Source organism: Convolutriloba macropyga, chromosome 13 (genome assembly GCF_964194025.1).
Source record: "Convolutriloba macropyga chromosome 13, txConMacr16.3, whole genome shotgun sequence".
NCBI lineage: Eukaryota > Metazoa > Xenacoelomorpha > Acoela > Convolutidae > Convolutriloba > Convolutriloba macropyga.
Genome location: NC_134480.1, coordinates 34,998,011 through 35,018,646, shown reverse-complemented (window position 1 = coordinate 35,018,646; position 20,636 = coordinate 34,998,011). Strand labels below are relative to the sequence as shown.

The 20,636-nt window shown below is 35.6% G+C and overlaps 1 protein-coding gene across 1 annotated transcript; it reads right to left on the bottom strand.

Moving 5' to 3' along the window:
* Positions 1-522: 522 nt before the first annotated feature.
* Positions 523-18,881, bottom strand: LOC142352267 (uncharacterized). The gene is made up of 5 exons (XM_075404756.1): positions 18,493-18,881; positions 17,097-17,151; positions 12,872-13,362; positions 1,832-2,015; positions 523-1,383 (listed from the first exon to the last, which is right to left on the bottom strand). Exons 1-5 carry the CDS (start codon positions 18,697-18,699, stop codon positions 695-697), a joined length of 1,626 nt encoding a protein of 541 aa, XP_075260871.1. The 5' UTR covers positions 18,700-18,881; the 3' UTR covers positions 523-694.
* Between the last annotated feature and the right edge of the window lie 1,755 nt (positions 18,882-20,636).

Genomic DNA, 20,636 nt, shown 5'->3' with positions numbered 1-20,636 from the left:
TCTCTGTCTCTCTCTCTCTTTCTCTCTCTCTCTCTCTCTCTCTCTCTCTCTCTCGCTTTACACTGAGTTACCTGGCCCTACATGTAGATTTCATTTTTCAATTTTTCTATCAATCGCTGTTTTCTGCTTTCCCGGAAGTGTTTTCTGTTTATATCAAACTTTTCTCCTAAAAAGAATGTGTAAAGGTGTATTGAAACGTTTTTTAAAATTTGTCGCTGCAATAGTCTTCGACTCCGTACAAAAATCAGCTTATTGAATTTGTTTGGTTTCCTTGTTTTTCTTTGCTATAGAATCTAAGATTTCATTTTGGCCTGTAATTGCTCTTTAGTTGCTGACCAATTGTTATTCAAATTATTAAGATCATACTTTACGTAAAAAAATTGCATAGCAAACACTGAAAATATTTGATAAAAGCTGAATAATTTTGTACTAAACATTGTGCTAGAATTTTTCCATGAAATTCTTTGTATTATCTTTGTATATAATTTATTCTACTGCATACTTCAAAGTCATGCAAGAACGAAAGACAATTAAAAAATTATAATTTTAATGAACAGAACGTGATAAATAAATGCTTACAAATTTTTCATGGCTGTTTTTCTGTTAATCGGACGATGTCATTTTAATGTTCATGTCTCTGGTTAGTTTATATGAAACAAAACTATATATCAGACAATCAGCGAAATAAGGTTTATCAGAATTTCAATTTGAGTATTGCCAGTTTATTGTCAAGGCCCTTTCCCAGCCCGCACAGAACTGAATCAGTTCCAGCAGCCGCATAAAAGACGATAAAATCATACTTTTTCCTGAAGTTGAACGGAATATTAAGAGGATCCAGTTTGTCTCCGTCCTCAACACTTGTTAAGTCAATCTCATACACGAGTGGTTTCCATGGTGTAGAGTCCCAACATGTAACGAAAAGGAATCCTGAAGAGTCTTCTTCATTGGATGAGTTCGGTATCCATGCAAGCTTGTAACTCACGCTTCCTACTCCATTCAGGTTAACTACCTTTTGATTCAATTCCAAATTGTATATATTTGATACAACAAGTTGGATGCAATTGTTCTGTTTTCGCAAAAATATGAAATAATCAAGAGAGGCAGTTATTATACGAGAACCGCTGTTTGTATTCGTTTGAAATGTCTTGACAAACTTTTCATTGTCATAAACATGCACGTGATAAGCAGATTTGTTCAATATATGTGCAATGACAAGTTTGTTGCCGAGAGCACACACTCCTCTGAAATAATTGCTCTCTGAATGGATAACTCGTAGAATTTTTCCCGTCTTCTTGTCCACTGCTGACGTCACTGTGTGCTCACCTTGCTGATAACTGATGTACATTGTTCCACTGCCACTAAATGCTATTCGATTAAGGGAACCTGTCCAACAACAGCTTGCTAGTTTAATGGAACAGAAGAGAATGCAGAAAACTTACTCTGAGAGAAACAAATTAGTCATTCATTATGTGAGGAGAGAAATTAGTTGGTTACATTTGTCATTAAAATCATTTCAGACAAGCACAGTGATAAAAAAATACCTCTTTGACCGAGTTTGAAATCTATGGGTGATCAACCTTTTAAAAGTCAATTGTTCTTTGTCCCTTAAAATAATCAGAACTGGAAAAGCGTAATTAAGATTCGGCATGACTTGAGCAAGGCTGGCCAAGGGCCGATCTTTAGAGATCATACAAAGGTGAGTTAATCGAAAAAAAAACCTGAATTGAGTCGTTCTGTAACACAGAACTGAGAGCGAAGAAAGAGTTTTCTAGATAAAATGCATTTCTGTGTAGCAACTATGAAGCTAAATGACTTGAAATGTGGCACTGACCTTTTTCCCACGCCATTTCGTATACTTTTTGTAAAGACATATTGCGGATATTGATAATATTTCGGTCAAGTAGAAAAAGTTGCATCGAAATAGGGTCAAAAGCAGCGTCATACGCGACAACAGATTCTGATCTTTGAACTTCCTGCACAGATTTCAACCTTCTCCGTACCACATTCAAGTTTCGCTGCAACAAAATTGTCTCACTCAATTCTGGCAAAATAAAATATAAGAAGTTTCCCAAATTAATTTTAAAAAATTACTTTTTTGCCTAAAGACAACAGCAAACGAACAAAAACAACTGACCCAAATATGACCACTATTTTCTACCCATACTTTTGTATTCAATCGCATGAAAATTTGGAAACATCAATTGAAAACAAGTAGAAGTCGGAAGGAATGAAAGATCTGACTTTTTTGCGTACATAGATGTGCAGTGGATAGTTAGACCTCTGCCAAAACGGCGAAAATCAGCTTTCGGCGAATGTTTCTGGTTTTTAGAGGTCAATAGTCAAAACTGGTTTGGGCTAAGAACTTTAATTGAGGCAACAATTTTTTGTTGTTTCAAATTGTGCGAAGAGAGAACAAATTTTTAACAATGTAATGCTCTTGAACAAATGAATTGATGTTCGAGGAGTCTATTCAATTCGAGTTTTCCTTGAAATTTTTGACATTTTCACGCAAAGAAAACATGCTTTAGAATCTTGGAAAAGGTTTATATTTTGAAGCTGAATTTAAGAAAAACGCTATAAAATTAATACAACAATTTAGAATATATTCGAAAGCTCATAAGCAGTGCAAAAAAGTTCTGTTTTAACGTTTGCGCAACAATTTTTGTTAGAAAAATGAGCTCAAGAATTAAAACTCTTACTTTATGTTAACTCTTAAACGTTTTGTTTTCTAAATCCCCTCTGTTTGTGAACTTGATGACGAATTCCTTCAATTGAATAGTTCAACTGTTTTAAAGTTGTTAATCTAGTTAAAAATGAAGTGTTACTGTATTTTCGATTGCCTGAACTGCAAAAAAAAGAAGTTTATAAAATTTTCTATGGAATTTAACTTACAAATTATTCACAAGAAATTTCTTTTTACTTTATGAGACTGCTCAGGTTAAATATTTTTATTGTCAAATTTTAGAAAAATTAAAAATTATTAAACAATTGTCTTTGCTTTTCAAGCAGCCACTGATACAAACAAAATGTCCTTGTTTTCGCAACAGGGAGAACTTATCAGACATCAGCAGATTTTTATTGGCGAATTTTCATGATTGAATGCCCTAGTTGTGACCTGGAAATATTAAAAGACCGTCCTCGACAGATTTTAGGTATGAAAAGACTGCCCTCGACAGATATTGGGTACGAAAAAAATTTGTCTGGACCTAATGTGATGTCCTGGACCTTGGCTGGAACTAAAACAACCGTCCTAGAATTTGGCTGGAACTATAACATACGTCCTGGAATTTGGTTGGACAATAAAGGTGTTCTGGAATTTGGCTGGACAATAAAGGTGTTCTTGAATTTGGCTGGACGATAAAACATGTCCTGGAATTAGCTCGCAACGGTTATAATGACTTGTTTTCATCTTCCTTCAAATTTAAGGACATGTAGCGCAATTGGTTAAGCATTGGGAAAGATTGCAGAAGGTCACCAGATCGAACCCAGATGTTGTCGGAACTTTTTAGTTTGCCTCATTTTTGCACACGAAAAGAATTTGACTGGAATTATGGAAAGAATTAGCATCGAATTTAACTAGGGTCCTCGTCAATATTTATTTCCCCTCACCTGGAGTTAAAATGTCTTTTCATAAATTCCAGGTCTCGACTAGGGTATAGCTCTCATCAAAACTCATTGCGCAAGCTTTCAGAAAGTTTTTTACATTATTTATCCGATTGTATAAACTGCTACTCAAGAGCTGTTAAATAGTTTTCATTTTGGAAAATGTTTTACTTAGAGTGTTTATGTCAGTATAGTATTTATTTTCTTGGATTTTATTTTAAGGAAAAAGTCTTCTGTTTCTATTAATTGGGAAAAAAAACAAAAAATGTTAGTTATAAACTGATCATTTGTGGTAGTTAAAAACGACAAGCCGCGGGAAAAAAGAGGACAATTTGGTTTTTCAAACGTTTTTGTCATTTGTCCGGAAACAAAAAGATTAGCCAATCACAAAAAAGGAAAACTAAAAAAGGAATAAATTTAAAAAATGTATTTAAATCAGCTAATGTTTGGCACTTCATTTTGATCATGCAATTATTCAAACAAATTTTTAATGAAATTTTGACAGATATAATGTAAAATACCTGTTAAAATAACTAATTATCAAATTTTTGTACATTTTTCCGACCAAAGCAAATTATTGAACACACTAGTTTCCACTATTGTTAGGCTGAACTGAAGGACAATAATTTTCATTGAGATTTTATAGTCTTGTTTCTCAAACCTCAATCACGTTTCTTCCATTACAACTATGCCGTCTGACAAATGGGTTTTGTAAGAACAAAGAAATTTCGCCAGTTTTCTGTGTCAACAGAAAAGATTTCCAAAGGATCAGATTTCCAAAAGGCATTCTGATTACTGCTGTGCAGGTGAAAAATAACTTTTCACAATTTTTGTTCGTTTTATTGAGATTTTCATATGTCATTTTACTTATGCTGTTTTTGTGGCGTGTTTAAGTGTTGATTAGTACAATTTACAATGATTTCTTTTTTTTTTCGTTTTTTCGTTTAAAATATACCAATAAAAAATTGGATATAAAACGACAAATAATTTTTCATGAAAAAGATTCCTCGAACTTTTTTCGCCCTTGGATTTTTTTACAGAGCCGTCGCCCTTCCTCTTACTATTATTTGGAGGAATTTTTCAGATTTGTCTTTAATTTGGTTACAAATTACTAATAAGTTGCAAATTGAACACATTTGAGGCTTGATATATTCTGACATTTAGCAGTAATTTCCCAGGTTGAGGTCCAGACCCAAATTTTTGTCTGATCAGACTTTCCACACCAAAATTATCTCTGATCAAATTTTCCAGACGGAATTAACCCTGATCAGAACTTCCAGACCCAAGTTACTTCTGAACAGACTTTTCAGACCGAAGACGTTTTGATCAGACCATCTTCAGACCATGGTCCAGATTCAATTTCAGACCATTGCCCACACTTTAATCAGACTATGATCAGACTCAATTGCGCTCGAAGCATTTATGGTCAGACTCAGTTGCTTATTTATAATCAGACTGAAGCGCGCTCGAGACCTGTTCTGATCAGACTCAAGTGCGTTTGAAATGGTCTGATCAGAGAAAGATTTTACTCAGGAACAAATCTCTAAATTTTAAACACAAATGTTGAGAACAAGTTTTATTTAGTGTACCGTTTAGTGCATAATTCTGACTCGATGGATGAGTTTCGACAGCTTTCCCTAAGAAACATCGTGATCTCCAGTTGATAAATATTTCTTCTGTATGGGACCGGTCTTTGATATCAGCTGGACTCCTTTTTCTGATCAGAGCTATCAGACATGAGATAAGTCTCTGATCTAAGGCGCTCGAAATGGTCCCTGATCAGACACAATTGCGTTCAAAAACGTTTCTGATCAGACCCAAGTCCGCACGAAGAGGTTATGATCAGACCCAATTGCGCTCGAAGTCGCCTCTGATCGCACCTAAGTGCGCTGGAAGAGGTTATGATCAGACACAATTGCGCTCGAAAATGCCTCTGATCAGACACAAGTGCTCTCGAATCCTCCTATGATCAGATTTTCAGACCAAAATTACCTCTGATCTGACCATCTCCAGACCATTGTCCAGACTATAGTGCGCTCGAAATTCCGTCCAGACCCTGTAATTTCGGTCTGGGAACACACGGGTGTGCACTCGACTGGGTCTGATCTTGAGAAATTTTGCGTCTGGACCTCAACTTGGGTTAATATTGTCCTCTGTTTCTCATAAGGAAAAAGAAAAATCATTTCCATTTGTACACCCAAATTATGCGTGCCCAACATTTCAGTCAGCAAATTGATAGTTTTTAGATATTTGTCTTCAAACACCAACTGAGCAGCCAATTTGTTCCCCAATTTTAGGATTGCTTCTTTCGGAGACAGAAAGCACATAACTAATTTCACTCCCTGGGTAAGTACCCTTTATAGTATACAGGCACTGATCAACTTGGTGTGCTGATGTAGAAACAGATTGATTATGCTTAAATAAGTAACTGAGAAATTGTGTAAACGGTTTTCTGCAACCCAGATTGAGGCGGCCTGACCGAATTGAACTCTAATCAGACCATCTTCGAGCCCACACACGTTCTCGGTGCGCTCGAACTATATTGCCTAGAAAAGAGTCCGAGAGCACTTCTGTCTGGACAATTCTCCCGAACTTGTCTGATCAGAGGTTACTTTGTTCTGAAGTCGTCTGGCGAGAGGCAGTTTCAAGCGCACACTAAACCTGACCAGTGGCCGATTCGAGCGCACACTAGTCTGATCAGAGATCAAGTCGAGCGAATTTTTTTCTCAAGTTTTTTTTTGTTTCTGCTTACTGACAGATTTTGTCTCTGCTAAGAGTCAACAATACAGCAGCCTTGTGATCAGAAAACCATTGGAGTTCTGATGGGCTTGATTAAAACCAGTGGGTCAAGCTGATAGCAACTGCCGATCTCTTATAAAAAGACTGGGAATCATTGTAGATCAAAATGTTTTTATGCATAGCCACCTGAGTTCATCCATTCAGTTAAAAACATGAATCAATGGCAAACTGAACTTTTGTCGGCACTTCCCTTTCAGGTTGCTTTTTGAAAAGAAATACTTTTAGAATAGGTTTTTCATTAGTTGAATATATGATTGAACACACCAATTTTTGTTTTGGTGTTTGTTCATGTTAAAAATCACACACTTTTGAACGCACTTTAAGCGCAAACGGACCTTCGAGCGCAGGATAGTCTAAACAAAAGACAATTTAGTCTAGCTCCATCTGATCAGATGTTGCTTTTGCCTGAGACGATCTAATCAGAGACCATTACGGCCTGGACCTCAAACTGGGAATGTATACATATTACAGGTTAAAACTCATTCATCAAACATACTACTCTGATTCTGCCGTCATACTACTCTGATTCTGCCGTCTGACATACTACTCATAACTATGCCGTCTGACAAATGGGGTCTTGTAGGAACATATAAATCTCGCCAGTTTTCTGTGTCGAGCAACAGAAAAGATTTCCAAAAGATCAGATTTCCAAAATGCTTCTTGATTACTGCTGTGCAGGTGAAAAACAACTTTTCACTATTTTTGTTCGTTTTATTGAGATTTTCATATGTCATTTTATTTATGCTGTTTTTATGGCGTGTTTAAGTGTTGATTAGTACAATTTACAATGATTTCTTTTTTTTTTCGTTTTTTCGTTTAAAATATACCAATAAAAAAATTGGATATAAAACGACAAATAATTTTTCCTTAACAAAATTCCTCGAACATTTTTCTCCCTTGGATTTTTTTTACAGAGCCGTCGCCTTTCCTCTAACTATTTTTCGAGGAATTTTTCAGATTTCTCTTTAATTTGGTTACAATTTACTAATAAGTTGCAAATTGAACACATTTGAGGCTGGAAATGTTCTGACATTTAGCAGTAATTTAATATTGTCTTCTATTTCTCATAAGGAAAAAGAAAAATTATTTCCATTAGTACACCAAAATTATAACGGCCCAAAATTTCAGTCAGCAAATTGATAGTTTTTAGATATTCGTCTTCAAACACCAACTGAGAAGCCAATTTGTTCCCCAATTTTAGGATTGCTTTTTTCGGAGAAAACGGAAGCCAAATGTTGAGAACAAGTTTTATTTAGTGTACCGTTTAGTGCATAATTCTGACTCGATGGATGAGTTTCGACAGCTTTCCCTAAGAAACATCGTGATCTCCAGTTGATAAATATTTCTTCTGTATGGGACCGGTCTTTGATATCAGCTGGACTCCTTTTTCTGATCAGAGCTATCAGACATGAGATAAGTCTCTGATCTAAGGCGCTCGAAATGGTCCCTGATCAGACACAATTGCGTTCAAAAACATTTCTGATCAGACCCAAGTCCGCACGAAGAGGTTATGATCAGACCCAATTGCGCTCGAAGTCGCCTCTGATCGCACCTAAGTGCGCTGGAAGAGGTTATGATCAGACACAATTGCGCTCGAAAATGCCTCTGATCAGACACAAGTGCTCTCGAATCCTCCTATGATCAGATTTTCAGACCAAAATTACCTCTGATCTGACCATCTCCAGACCATTGTCCAGACTATAGTGCGCTCGAAATTCCGTCCAGACCCTGTAATTTCGGTCTGGGAACACACGGGTGTGCACTCGACTGGGTCTGATCTTGAGAAATTTTGCGTCTGGACCTCAACTTGGGTTAATATTGTCCTCTGTTTCTCATAAGGAAAAAGAAAAATTATTTCCATTTGTACACCCAAATTATGCGTGCCCAACATTTCAGTCAATAAATTGATAGTTTTTAGATATTTGTCTTCAAACACCAACTGAGAAGCCAATTTGTACCCCAATTTTAGGGTTGCTTCTTTCGGAGACAGAAAGCACATAACTAATTTCACTCCCTGGTTAAGTACCCTTTATAGTATACAGGCACTGATCAACTTGGTGTGCTGATGTAGAAACAGATTGATTATGCTTAAATAAGTAACTAAGAAATTGTGTAAACGGTTTTCTGCAACCCAGATTGAGGCGGCCTGACCGAATTGAACTCTAATCAGACCATCTTCGAGCCCACACACGTTCTCGGTGCGCTCGAACTATATTGCCTAGAAAAGAGTCCGAGAGCACTTCTGTCTGGACAATTCTCTCGAACTTGTCTGATCAGAGGTTACTTTGTTCTGAAGTCGTCTGGCGAGAGGCAGTTTCGAGCGCACACTAAACCTGACCAGTGGCCGATTCGAGCGCACACTAGTCTGATCAGAGATCAAGTCGAGCGAATTTTTTTCTCAAGACCATTGCCCACACTTTAATCAGACTATGATCAGACTCAATTGCGCTCGAAGCATTTATGGTCAGACTCAGTTGCTTATTTATAATCAAACTGAAGCGCGCTCGAGACCTGTTCTGATCAGACTCAAGTGCGTTTGAAATGGTCTGATCAGAGAAAGATTTTACTCATGAACAAATCTCTAAATTTTAAACACAAATGTTGAGAACAAGTTTTATTTAGTGTACCGTTTAGTGCATAATTCTGACTCGATGGATGAGTTTCGACAGCTTTCCCTAAGAAACATCGTGGTCTCCAGTTGATAAATATTTCTTCTGTATGGGACCGGCCTTTGATATCAGCTGGACTCCTTTTTCTGATCAGAGCTATCAGACATGAGATAAGTCTCTGATCTAAGGCGCTCCAAATGGTCCCTGATCAGACACAATTGCGTTCGAAAACATTTCTGATCAGACCCAAGTCCGCACGAAGAGGTTATGATCAGACCCAATTGCGCTCGAAATTGCCTCTGATCAGACCCATATGCGCTCGAATCCTCCTATGATCAGACTTTTCAGACCAAAATTACCTCTGATCAGACCATCTCCAGACCATTGTCCAGACTATAGTGCGCTCGAAATTCCGTCCAGACCCTGTAATTTCGGTCTGGGAACACACGGGTGTGAACTGGACTGGGTCTGATCTTGAGAAATTTTGCGTCTGGACCTCAACTTGGGTTAATATTGTCTTCTGTTTCTCATAAGGAAAAAGAAAAATCATTTCCATTTGTACACCCAAATTATGCCTGCCCAAAATTTCAGTCAGCAAATTGATAGTTTTTAGATCTTCGTCTTCAGACACCAACTGAGAAGACAATTTGTTCCGCAATTTTAAGATTGCTTCTTTCGGAGAAAACGGAAGCCAAATGTTGAGAACAAGTTTTATTTAGTGTACTGTTTAGTGTATAATTCTGACTCGATGGATGAGTTTCGACAGCTTTCCCTAAGAAACATCGTGGTCTCCAGTTGTTAAAAATTAATTCTGTATAGGCCCGGCCTTTGATATCAGCTGGACTCCTTCTTCTGATCAGAACTATCAGACATAAGATAAGTCTCTGATCAGAACGCTGCTTTATTGTTGCTTCTGGGCAGAGCCAACATCTCTCAGTAAAAAAAAAACAAAAAAATGAAAAAAATAAGGCGCTCGAAATGGTCCCTGATCAGACCCATTTGCGTTCGAAACATTTCTGATCAGACCCAAGTCCGCACGAAGAGGTTATGATCAGACCAAATTGCGCTCGAAGTCGCCTCTGATCACACCAAATTGCGCTGGAAGAGGTTATGATCAGACACAATTGCGCTCGAAGTTGCCTCTGATCAGATCCAAGTACGCTCGAATCCTCCTACGATCAGACTTTTCAGACAAAATTACCTCTGATAAGACCATCTCCAGATCATTGTCCAGACTATAGTGCGCTCGAAATTCCGTCCAGAACCTGTAATTTCGGTCTGGGAACACACGGCTGTGCGTGCGCTCGACTGGGTCTGATTTTAAAAAATTTTGCGTTTGGACCTCAACCTGGGTTAATATTGTCTTCTGTTTCTCATAAGGAGAAAGAAAAATCATTTTCATTAGTACTCGCAAATTATGCCTGCCCAAAATTTTAGTCAGCAAATTGATAGTTTTTAGATATTCGCCTTCAAACACCAACTTGTTCCGCAATTTTAAGATTGCTTCTTTCGGAGACAGAAAGCAGATAACTAATTTCACTCCCTGGGTAAGTACCCCTTATAGTATACAGGCACTGATCAACTTGGTGTGCTGATGTAGAAACAGATTGATTATGCTTAAATAAGTAACTGAGAAATTGTGTAAACGGTTTTCTGCAACCCAGATTGAGGCGGCCTGACCGAATTGAACTCTAATCAGACCATCTTCGAGCCCACACACGTTCTCGGTGCGCTCGAACTATATTGCCTAGAAAAGAGTCCGAGAGCATTTTTGTCTAGACAATTGTCTGGAACTTGTCTGATCAGAGGTTACTTTGGTCTGGGATCGTCTGACGAGAGGCAGTTTCAATCGAACCTTAGACCTGACCAGTGGCCGAATCGAGCGCACACTAGTCTGATCAGAGATTAAGTCGAACGAAATTTTTTCTCAATTTTTTTTTGTTTCTGCTTACTGACAGATTTTGTCTCTGCTAAGAGTCAACAATACAGCAGCCTTGTGATCAAAAGCCCATTGAAGTTATGATGGGCTCGATCAGAACCAGCGGGTCCAGCTGAGAGCACCTGCCGATCCCCTCAAAAACGACTTGGAATCATTGTAGATCAAAAAGTTTTTATGCATAGCCACCTGAGTACATCCAGTCAGTTAAAAACATGAATCAATGGCAAACTGAACTTTTGTCGGCACTTCCCTTTCAGGTTGCCTTTTGAAAAACAATACTTTAGAATAGGTTTTCCATTAGTTGAATATATGATTGAACACACCAATTTTTGTTTTGGTGTTTGTTCATGTTAAAAATCACAATCTTTTGAACGCACTTTAAGCGCACACGGAACTTCGAGCGCACGATAGTCTAAACAGAGGACAATTCAGTCTAGCTCCATCTGATCAGATGTTGCTTTCGACTGAGACGGTCTAATCAGAGACCATTTCGGCCTGGATCTCAAACTGGGAAAGTATACATTTTACAGGTTAAAACTCATTCATCAAACATACTACTTTGATTCTGTTTCGTTAATACCTTTCTACTACGTTAAATTGGAATTCCCATTGCTGGTCGTTTGCTGGTTCTGCAGTATCTCACAGAACTTTTTTTGTTTCTTGCAATAAAAAAGTAAAGCGAGCACATAGCCTTGTGGTTTACTGCAGCAACTGATGAATCTAACAATGAAACTCATGATTTTAGGAAGCATTTTTTGTTAAATTAAAAATTTGAAACAGTAGTGCAAATTGAACTCTGAACGAAAAATTGTTTTCACACATAATTTAAGGATACGTTATTGAAGAGTTCATAATTAAGTGCATCTAGAAAAAAATTAGGACACGGTTGCCCAACAACCGCAACATGGCAGTTAGATATTAAAAATGTTTTGGCTCAATTAAATCCGCGATAATTGGGTTTTCAAATTAATATCATTTAGTTTTAGAAGAATGAAGAAGACTGAAAAAAAGATTGTATGTAAATTCCGAGAAAACGGACTTTTATAATTTATTTTTGAGAAAAGGTATTAAATCAAAATTCCCGAAAATATTTGGTGCTGGGTCGCATTTACTTGCAAACAATTTTTTCATTTGAATTAGGTCACAAATTTTCATTGATGAAGCAATATTAGAAGAGTAAAATCAAAATTTGACAGCACGCTTGATTCACATTCATTTTTCGGTTATATTTTTAGGTGCGGTTGTCTCTATAAAGGGGAAACATTTTTGGGAAACATTTCAACGTTTTAGTTTGTTTTTTTTTTTACAAATTCTTCTTATTTAAGGCATATTGGAGACGATTACGACCAGAACCAAAAAATCCAATCCAGAAAACGGCCCACTCCTGAAAAAAGAAGAGATTATTATAATCAGGGAACTGCTTTTGAGGTGCAATTATCTAGAATGACGTTGCAGTCTATGTATGGTAAATGCCGAGGAGTTGATTTTTTTGTAGAGAACTATTATTGTTTGTACTAAAGAACTTAAAAAGTACGAAAAGTGATGTCTATTTTTTTGAAAACATTACATTATACACATGATTTCTACTACTTCATCAGGTATAAATATCAATCGAGGTACCTGCAGTGCTGAACGCAAACAGATCTGCCAACCCAATTCCTCGGCCAAAGTGGGTCAGGTACCCGTGCGCGACTCCAGTTTGTCTACTCAGAGCCAATTTTGGTCTGAATGGTTTGGTGTGCGACCAGTCAGTCGGATCAAGGATACAAGGAATACAAAGATACATGAATATGGAGTATTTTTCCTATCAATTTTAAAGAGCGAGTACAAGGTATTATAATCGCTGCAACCTTAGCTGATGAAAAAGACCAAGTTTTTATTTTGAAAACTTTTTACTCAGGGGAATAACTGTAAGTCATACCTGAATGGGGTCCGATGACAGGCTAACTTGCTCCATTAGCGTTTTCAATTGTTGATCTGTATTGGAGGCACGTGACAACAGTTCCTTTAAGTCCCCTATCACTTTATCCATGTCCATTTGTTTACTTTTGCACTTGGCCATAATTGTAGAATTATAATTTCTCAGTTCAGTTGAGGAATCACTAACAGTACATTTCAAGTGATATTCAACCAAATCTTCAGTTTTTCGCAGTGCCGATTCATGAAAAGACAGCTGCTTGGAATAATGAGAAAACAGTGATATCTCCGTGTTCTGAAATTCCATAACAGAATCTGTGTTTTCATTCACTTTTTTTCTCATGGCGTCAAAAATCTCGGTTTCGATTGGGACCACATCATGTGGAGCACGTGTGTGATCAGATGTCCAGCATTTCTTGCAGATAGCGAAGGAACAACTTTTCCCTCGGCAGAAAAACTTTTTCGGGAGATTATGCTTGCTGCATTTCTCACTCTAAAGCCAAACCATCTGGTTTCTTTGTTCGAAAATCAATTAAATGCAGAAATATCAGTTAAAAAATACATGGTTATTTAAAGAGGAAACGTATAACTTCAATAGAAGCTGCTAAATAACTTGACCTTCCAATTAATTTCGATTGGCTCTTAGGCTCTCAGTTAAACAGCTAATCAGCTTTAACCCATATACGAAATATTGACGCAATTATCATATTTTATTGGGAAAACTCAAAACTCATGCCTCTAAGATCTAACATAAAATTATCTGAGCTACTCAATCTGAAAAACAATCTTCCAAAAAAGTGTCCTCCAGTAAAAATTCTTAAGGGGTAATTTTTATTTTCTATGAAGTTTTTCCTTATCAATAAATTGCGGATGAACCTATTGCGAGGCACATCATAGTACAAAAGTATACTGTGAGTTTTGACAGCTAATTTAACGGCCCATCAGTGTTTAGAGTGGTTGATAGAAAACGTACTTGGGTGCAGTTTGGCTTCTAAGATGTCTTTTTTTTGCACCAGGAGTCTTAAGCAAAAACATTTCTTTTTTGTTTTTATGTCAAATTACATTTAGTGGTTAGTGTTTTATGATACCCTGTACCCTGGCTTTTTTGTTGAGTCAATTTTGGCCGGTCGAAAACTTTTACGGAGAGATACAAAAAATGCAATGAAGTTTAGCATTGAAGAGCTATATTTGGGCTGCTCTTGGTTTAATTATAACTCGAGTGTTGTAACAAGAGCTTGGATTGTTCTTTGGGGTTTTCTTTTTCCTAACAAGATCTGTTCACATTTTTTTGAAGTCAAAATTAGGGGATCAATTTAAAGAACACGTGGTGCTTTTAATTACGACAAACTAACGAAGAGAGTGGAAATGCGAGTTATTCTAAAGCGTTAACGGCATTCTGACTTTGATTTGAAAAGTCCAAATTCTGTCCAAACGACTCCTTTTGGTTTTCATGTTCGTTTTTTTTTTAAAATAAGGTACCACTATTTCTTTCGTTTTTTGGCTGTTTTTCAGCTCTTTTTTCCATGAGTGACACCAGAATTTAAACATAAATTTTATTAGTGCGATGTTTTAATTGTTTGAATAATTAATTGGACAGTTGAATGATTTTTGTAACATCGATGCTTTCTTTCTAATAGACAGTTAGATAGATTTCGAATTTTTCTTCGCTTGTTTGTTTTTGTCTTTGTGTTTGTTGTTCTTATGATTGTCTCATCACTAAAGCTCATTAATAACAGGTCCCATAGGTTTTCTGCTAAGACCTAAACAGACGTAAACTTTTAAACAGTTTATGTTTATTGGGTGGCAGTATCTGCTTTTGAATGCTTTGTCAATATGAACTTTATTCAAATATCAGTTAACATTTGAGTTTTGCTCGCATCTGTTATTCTGCTTGTTGTATCAACATTAGTTTATTTGATGAAAGCTTGTATTGCAGCATGAGTTTGAGCCGTTTTAAAATGACTACATCTAGCTGTTATAACAAACCCTCGTTTTTAGGTTTTCATTTTCCCTGTTTTTTTTGTGGTCTTATTGATTAGCTTTAAACTAAAAGCTTCAATTGGCATCTAAATTATACGTAATTTAACCCAAATTAATTCTTCACAGGATAATTTAATTTTAAAAAAAACTCAAGACGTTTTCTTAAATTTCTATTAAACTTTTCGGTTAGTATTGACTCTATTTACTGATTTCCGCGGGGTCGCGTAGTAAAGTTTTGAAAACGACTGATCCTACTGACCTCCTAAGGAGTTTTACGGGAACTTCATTCGACATTCAGATAATAATTCAATTTTTGTTGATAATCGATTTGAATTGAAAAACAATTTTGTTTTGTTTTTGCTCATTTTTTGACCTATGATAACGAAAAATTAACCTGGTTTATGTCTTAGTTTATAGCTAATGGTTTTTCAATTTTGAAACTATTTGTTTTCTAAAACAAGTTTTTGATCTTTGTGTTTGTTAGTATGTTGTTTCTGCTCTGTTCTCTCCTTATTTTACAAAACAGTTTTGCTGAGCATTTATTGAGGCTCGGAGTTGTTGGTTATGGAAATTTATCTTATAACCGCTGTTTTTTCACACATTTGTGTCAAAGAGTCTGAGCGTTTATATCAATCAGATCTTCTAATCTTGTTAAAATTATCACTTTTTTCCTCAATGGTTTCAGTCATTGATGTTATCTACTTTCTATTGTTAGAAAATCAAAACAAAAGAAAGTTTAGGTGATTTATAATTGGTTTTATTTCATCTGACGTCATATTTGTCCGTCAGCGTTTCTAATTTTGCCCTATATCTGAAAGTTTTTTTCAACTTTGTTTTTATTTGTTCACAGTAGAACAATATGTTTCAAAGACAAAAACAAAACAAAAACCAAGTATACCGGATTGTAGTTGCTATAAGCCAACAGCATTGGATCTTTAAAATTAGATAATAAAAAATGTGATCAATAGAGAGACTGTTTTGATCGTCTTTTTTTGAACCTTCAAAAACGACGTTTAGCTTGAGCGCTCTTAAATTTAGAAATAGTCTGAACTTCTAGACTTTGATTACTTGATTATCTGAGAGAAGTTACAAATCAAAGTTACTAATCCATTGTTGCTGAGCAAGATTATTTTTGAAGGAACGGAGAGCAATGTATAGACTCAATATGTAGTGGTGCGTGTGAATTGAGAAATTTTTTTTGCTCCTTACTTGAACTGCATTACAGGTTAGTTCCTTGGTGTGGGTTGGCAGGAGAATTGAAAATGCCTAGTCTTTGATTAGGAATTTTGTCTTGTGATCGCTTTTTTCGGCAAACTTTCTTCCAAACAGGTTTAATGTTTCAATGAATCATGTCTTCTTTTTTGTTAAATATGTCACTTTTTCCCTCAGTGGTTTCAGTATTGGATGTTGTCTGCTTTTTCTCGTTAAAGAGTTCAAGAGAAGTAAAAGTTTAGGTCATTAGTAATCGCTTTTAATTCTGGAAATTTATCTGGAAATGCTTTTCTAGCTTTTCCCTATAGTTGAATATTTTTACTGCCTTTCTTATTGATAGTAAAACAAAAAAGTGACAAACAACAATACAAAAACAAAGCAGGGATACCGGAGTGTAGCTGCGCTCAGCCAACAGCATTGGACCTTTAAAATAGATAATACAACAATTTCATCAATTGAGAGGCTGTTTTGAGCTTTTCTTTGATCCTTCAAAAAAAACGTTAGCCAGAGCGTTCTGAAAAAAAACACAAATTTAAAGCTCTGCATTCTGATTCATTGATCATCTGAGAGGAGTTACAACTCAAATTTACTAATCCATTGTTGTTTAGCAAAGATGTTTTTCGAGGGAATGGAGAGCAAAGTATAATCTCAATTTATATGTCTGAATTGAGAATTATTTTTTTTCTGTTCCATAGTTGGACTGCATTAGTGCTAACTGTCGATATATCCGTTTACCTGATTTCCCGAACAGGTAATTGTTATTTAACAGGCTTAAAATTTCATGTGGAAGCACAGCTGATGTCATTCCCTGCGGTTTCAATTCATTATAGAGGAATCGATATTTTGAAACAGATTTCTCTTCCAATTGTCTCGTGCCTTTTTAGGAAAAAAAATGTTCCATAGGAAACTTCGTGTATGCAGAAAAAATACGCGAAATGTTGTATTGAAGTAATTCATAGATATCATTTTTGCCTAAGGAACAAATTTTAACTGACAAGGCTAATGAGTCATGCTTCATTAGAGTTGAAAATATCCCTTGGTTTGGCTTTTGGAACTTGAAGTGTCAATGGTTTGTTTTCTTGCATTCACAGCCTGAAACAGAAATATAGCCGAAGATAGTAAAATGCTGCTCAGTCCTAAAATTGCAAAAAAATTAACAATGGCAGCTATTTTTCAGGAAAACTACCAAAATCTGCTACTAAAGTCTGCAAGCTGTGCCGATGCTTACTTTCTCTAAATATTATTCTTCTTTTTGAAAAAAATCACCTCAATTTTGACCAAACAGGGTCAGAGAATGTCGATTTGATATAGCCTTTGGGACAATTACTTGTGTAAAATTGTAATGTTGTCGCAATGTGTGGCCCTGCAAAAGCACGGAGGTCATCTAAGTTGCCGGGTAATGACTGAAAATATTTTATTTTTTTCCATATAAAGGTATTGGATAAATGAAAAAACCCTACTGCGTGGGATTGTTTTTTATTGGTGCTGACAAGGTAAGACACTACTTTTTTGAACTTGATTACCTTAAGTAAGTTGGAAGAATTCTCTTTTTCAATAAATCTTAATTGATAAACAAATTTTCCGAGAAACATTTGTTCAAACTTTTAACACTAAATGAAGTAGTTTGATGCTCTGGGTAATTTTTTTAATATGTCACCTTAATTATTTAAATCAAAAGTTCAATTAGGTGGCAAAAGTTGCTATCGAATAGAGTTCGAGAGTTATAAGTACAATTCTTGTTCTTTTTTCCGTTTTACGTGGCCAAAGTTCGAAATATCAATAATAAGTTCTCAATTATTTCGGGGTTTCTCAAGACTCATGTTTTATTACTAAAGGTGTAAGCGTGTGTGGAAAATACGAACACTAGGACAATTTAGTTCAAATTTCTTCCTAAATATCTCGTTCCCACGGATACACTATCTAATTCCTGAAATGGTTTGCAACCAAAAGTTTGATTATTTTCGGAAATGTCCCTTTTAATATTAATCGTGTATTAAGAAGACAATTAGTGATTATGCAATTAGCTATAGCAAAGTTCACAAGAAAAGTTAGGTATTTGAATTGGTCTCAAGTATTACAAAAATTTCGGTCTATAGGCTAATTGCATGCTCAAATTTGCATCCCCTCCGTATAACACAAAGTTCATTGTAGTTTGCCTTGGCGCATATTGGCCACATAAAGCGATTTGCTGGTTAATTATAAGATTCTTTTAATGCTCAGTATAGAAAATTGTCCCCGAGCGCAGGCACAACATTACAATTTTCTGGTTTTGATGATTGCCACGCTCAATTCAATTTTGATTAAACACTAATAGTTTTGAAAAAAAGTACAATTTTAGATGATTTTTTAGACATAGGCATCGGTGTTTGTAAACTTAGCTCGTCAAAAATGATTGTGAAACAAATTTTCATTGTAAACATTGCTGTAACTTACCGAAATCAAACTAAAGTTTTTTGAGAAACTCTCCAGTCTTTGGTTTGGTATGTCACTTCTGCAATCAGGACACTTTCTATTTCCTCCATCCATAATTGTCTTGAGGCACTCAGAGCAAAATGAATGACCGCACGGTATCATTCGCGGTTCATTAAATGGGTCAAGACAAATGCTGCAGGTTGTAAAATCTGCGCCGCCTTCCGCCATTACAGAAGCCTCATAAAAATGATTTATCAACTAGCTTAGCAACGGTTAAAACAAACGTGCATGAGTTGCAACTATGTTTAGTTCAGTACGTTTCTTTACTCTTTCTTTTGATTATTTTCTGTTTTTGTTTTAGTCGTTGCAATTTTCTTGATGTAAATCGTTTATAAACACAATGTGTATATTTAAAATACGTTTTAAAGACCAAATAGTTTCAGAATTAAAACTATCAAACCATTAAAGACAAAAATATAAGAGCAATATATAAAGCTGGCTTCTCATAACGATATGTATCCAAATTGTAAAAGTTTGGCGTACGCCTACTTATAAGAATTGAAATAATTTTTTGCTCTTATACACAACTCGTTGTTTATTAAGATTTCAGTCTTCATTACTGAGACTTAACCAGTAGCTCACACTTAATTTCCCCTTATACAAAACTAAAACTAATTTTTTTGTTGACTTGCTTACTTGATTCTTTTTGTGGATTACCTTTTCATTTGCATTAGTCGTTGCAATTTGCTTGATTTCTGCTCATTTACAAAAACTGTTGTTTATTAAGGCTTCAATTTTCATTAATTAGATCTAACCGTTGGATCACACTTAAATTAGAGACCAAAAAATAATTAAAAATCCTCCTATTCAACACAAATCAAGACGACTCGAAATCAAGCATACTGTTTTTCAGTTCGCAACTTCAAAAAATTAAGCAAAATGAAGTTGTCATTTCTAAATCAATCCGGCTCCTGATTACTATATCAAATCCACGTCTCATCCCCCATGTTTTATAAAATTAAAAAAAAATAAATTCTCATCACAGATTTCCGGCTGAGACAATACTAGAATTGGAAACAGCTAAGAAAATCCAATAAAATGAAAACAAGGATCGTCTGGCGATCAAAAAGCTAAAAAATACAGAAGGCGTTTAATTGTCTTGCAGCAATGGCTGGTGTGATTATCAAGTCAAGAAAAAGCTCACTATCAGCGAAAACAAATGCCGACATTTTAGCACGTTTAAACGTGCAGTTACCTGAGTTGCCCATCATGAACTTTTCTTCAATTCGCTCCAGGTTATTTACGACCCCCGGAAACCATTGCATGTCATATATGATCTGTATGATATCTTTGATTTTTTTTAAAGGGATCCTACAAAACTTGATGATATCGAAAGACGCTAAAAACACTATTTTAAAAAGCATAGTTAAGGTCTTTCAAAGCTCTGATAAAATCATTTTTGCGACTTACGTTGTTTTGTTTGCCTTGATTTTGTTCTATAACACAAATGATTTGTATGATTTCTTGGAATGGGATTCAGTAAAAAAGCAGAAAATTTTTTCCCACTTCTCAGTAGAAAATGATGATATCCACTTGATACCAATACTTTGCGTCCAGAATCACGTCCCAGGCACAGACTTCATTCATTTTGCAAGAAATTTTTGAGAAATTTGTGCGTCTTAATTCAGTAAATTTCTTCACTCGGTTCTTTCTGTTGATTATTTTCTTTTTTTTGTTTTGCTGGTTACAATTTCTTATGTAAATCGTGTTGATGCAGAAGGAGCATCTTTAAAAACATTTTTAAAGACCAAAAATTTTCAGAAATGAAAATATCAATTATTTAAAATGAAAAAATAATTACAATATATAAAAAGATGGCCTCTCAAAACAATCCATATAGAAAGTGTCAAAGTTTGCCGTGAGCCTGCATATAAGAATTGAAAAGAAATATTGCTCATTCATAAAAAAGATGCCGTTTATAAAGATTCAGTCTCCATTACTTAGATCTAACCAATAGCTAACACTTAATTTTTTCGTACGAAAAAAATATATTTTAGATTCCAATTATTCAACGCAAAGCGAGAAGGTTGTGTTTAGTAAGTGCGTGGCACTGAATATTTCATCTTTGTTCTTATGACTTCTTTGATTTCAGAAGAGGATCGCAA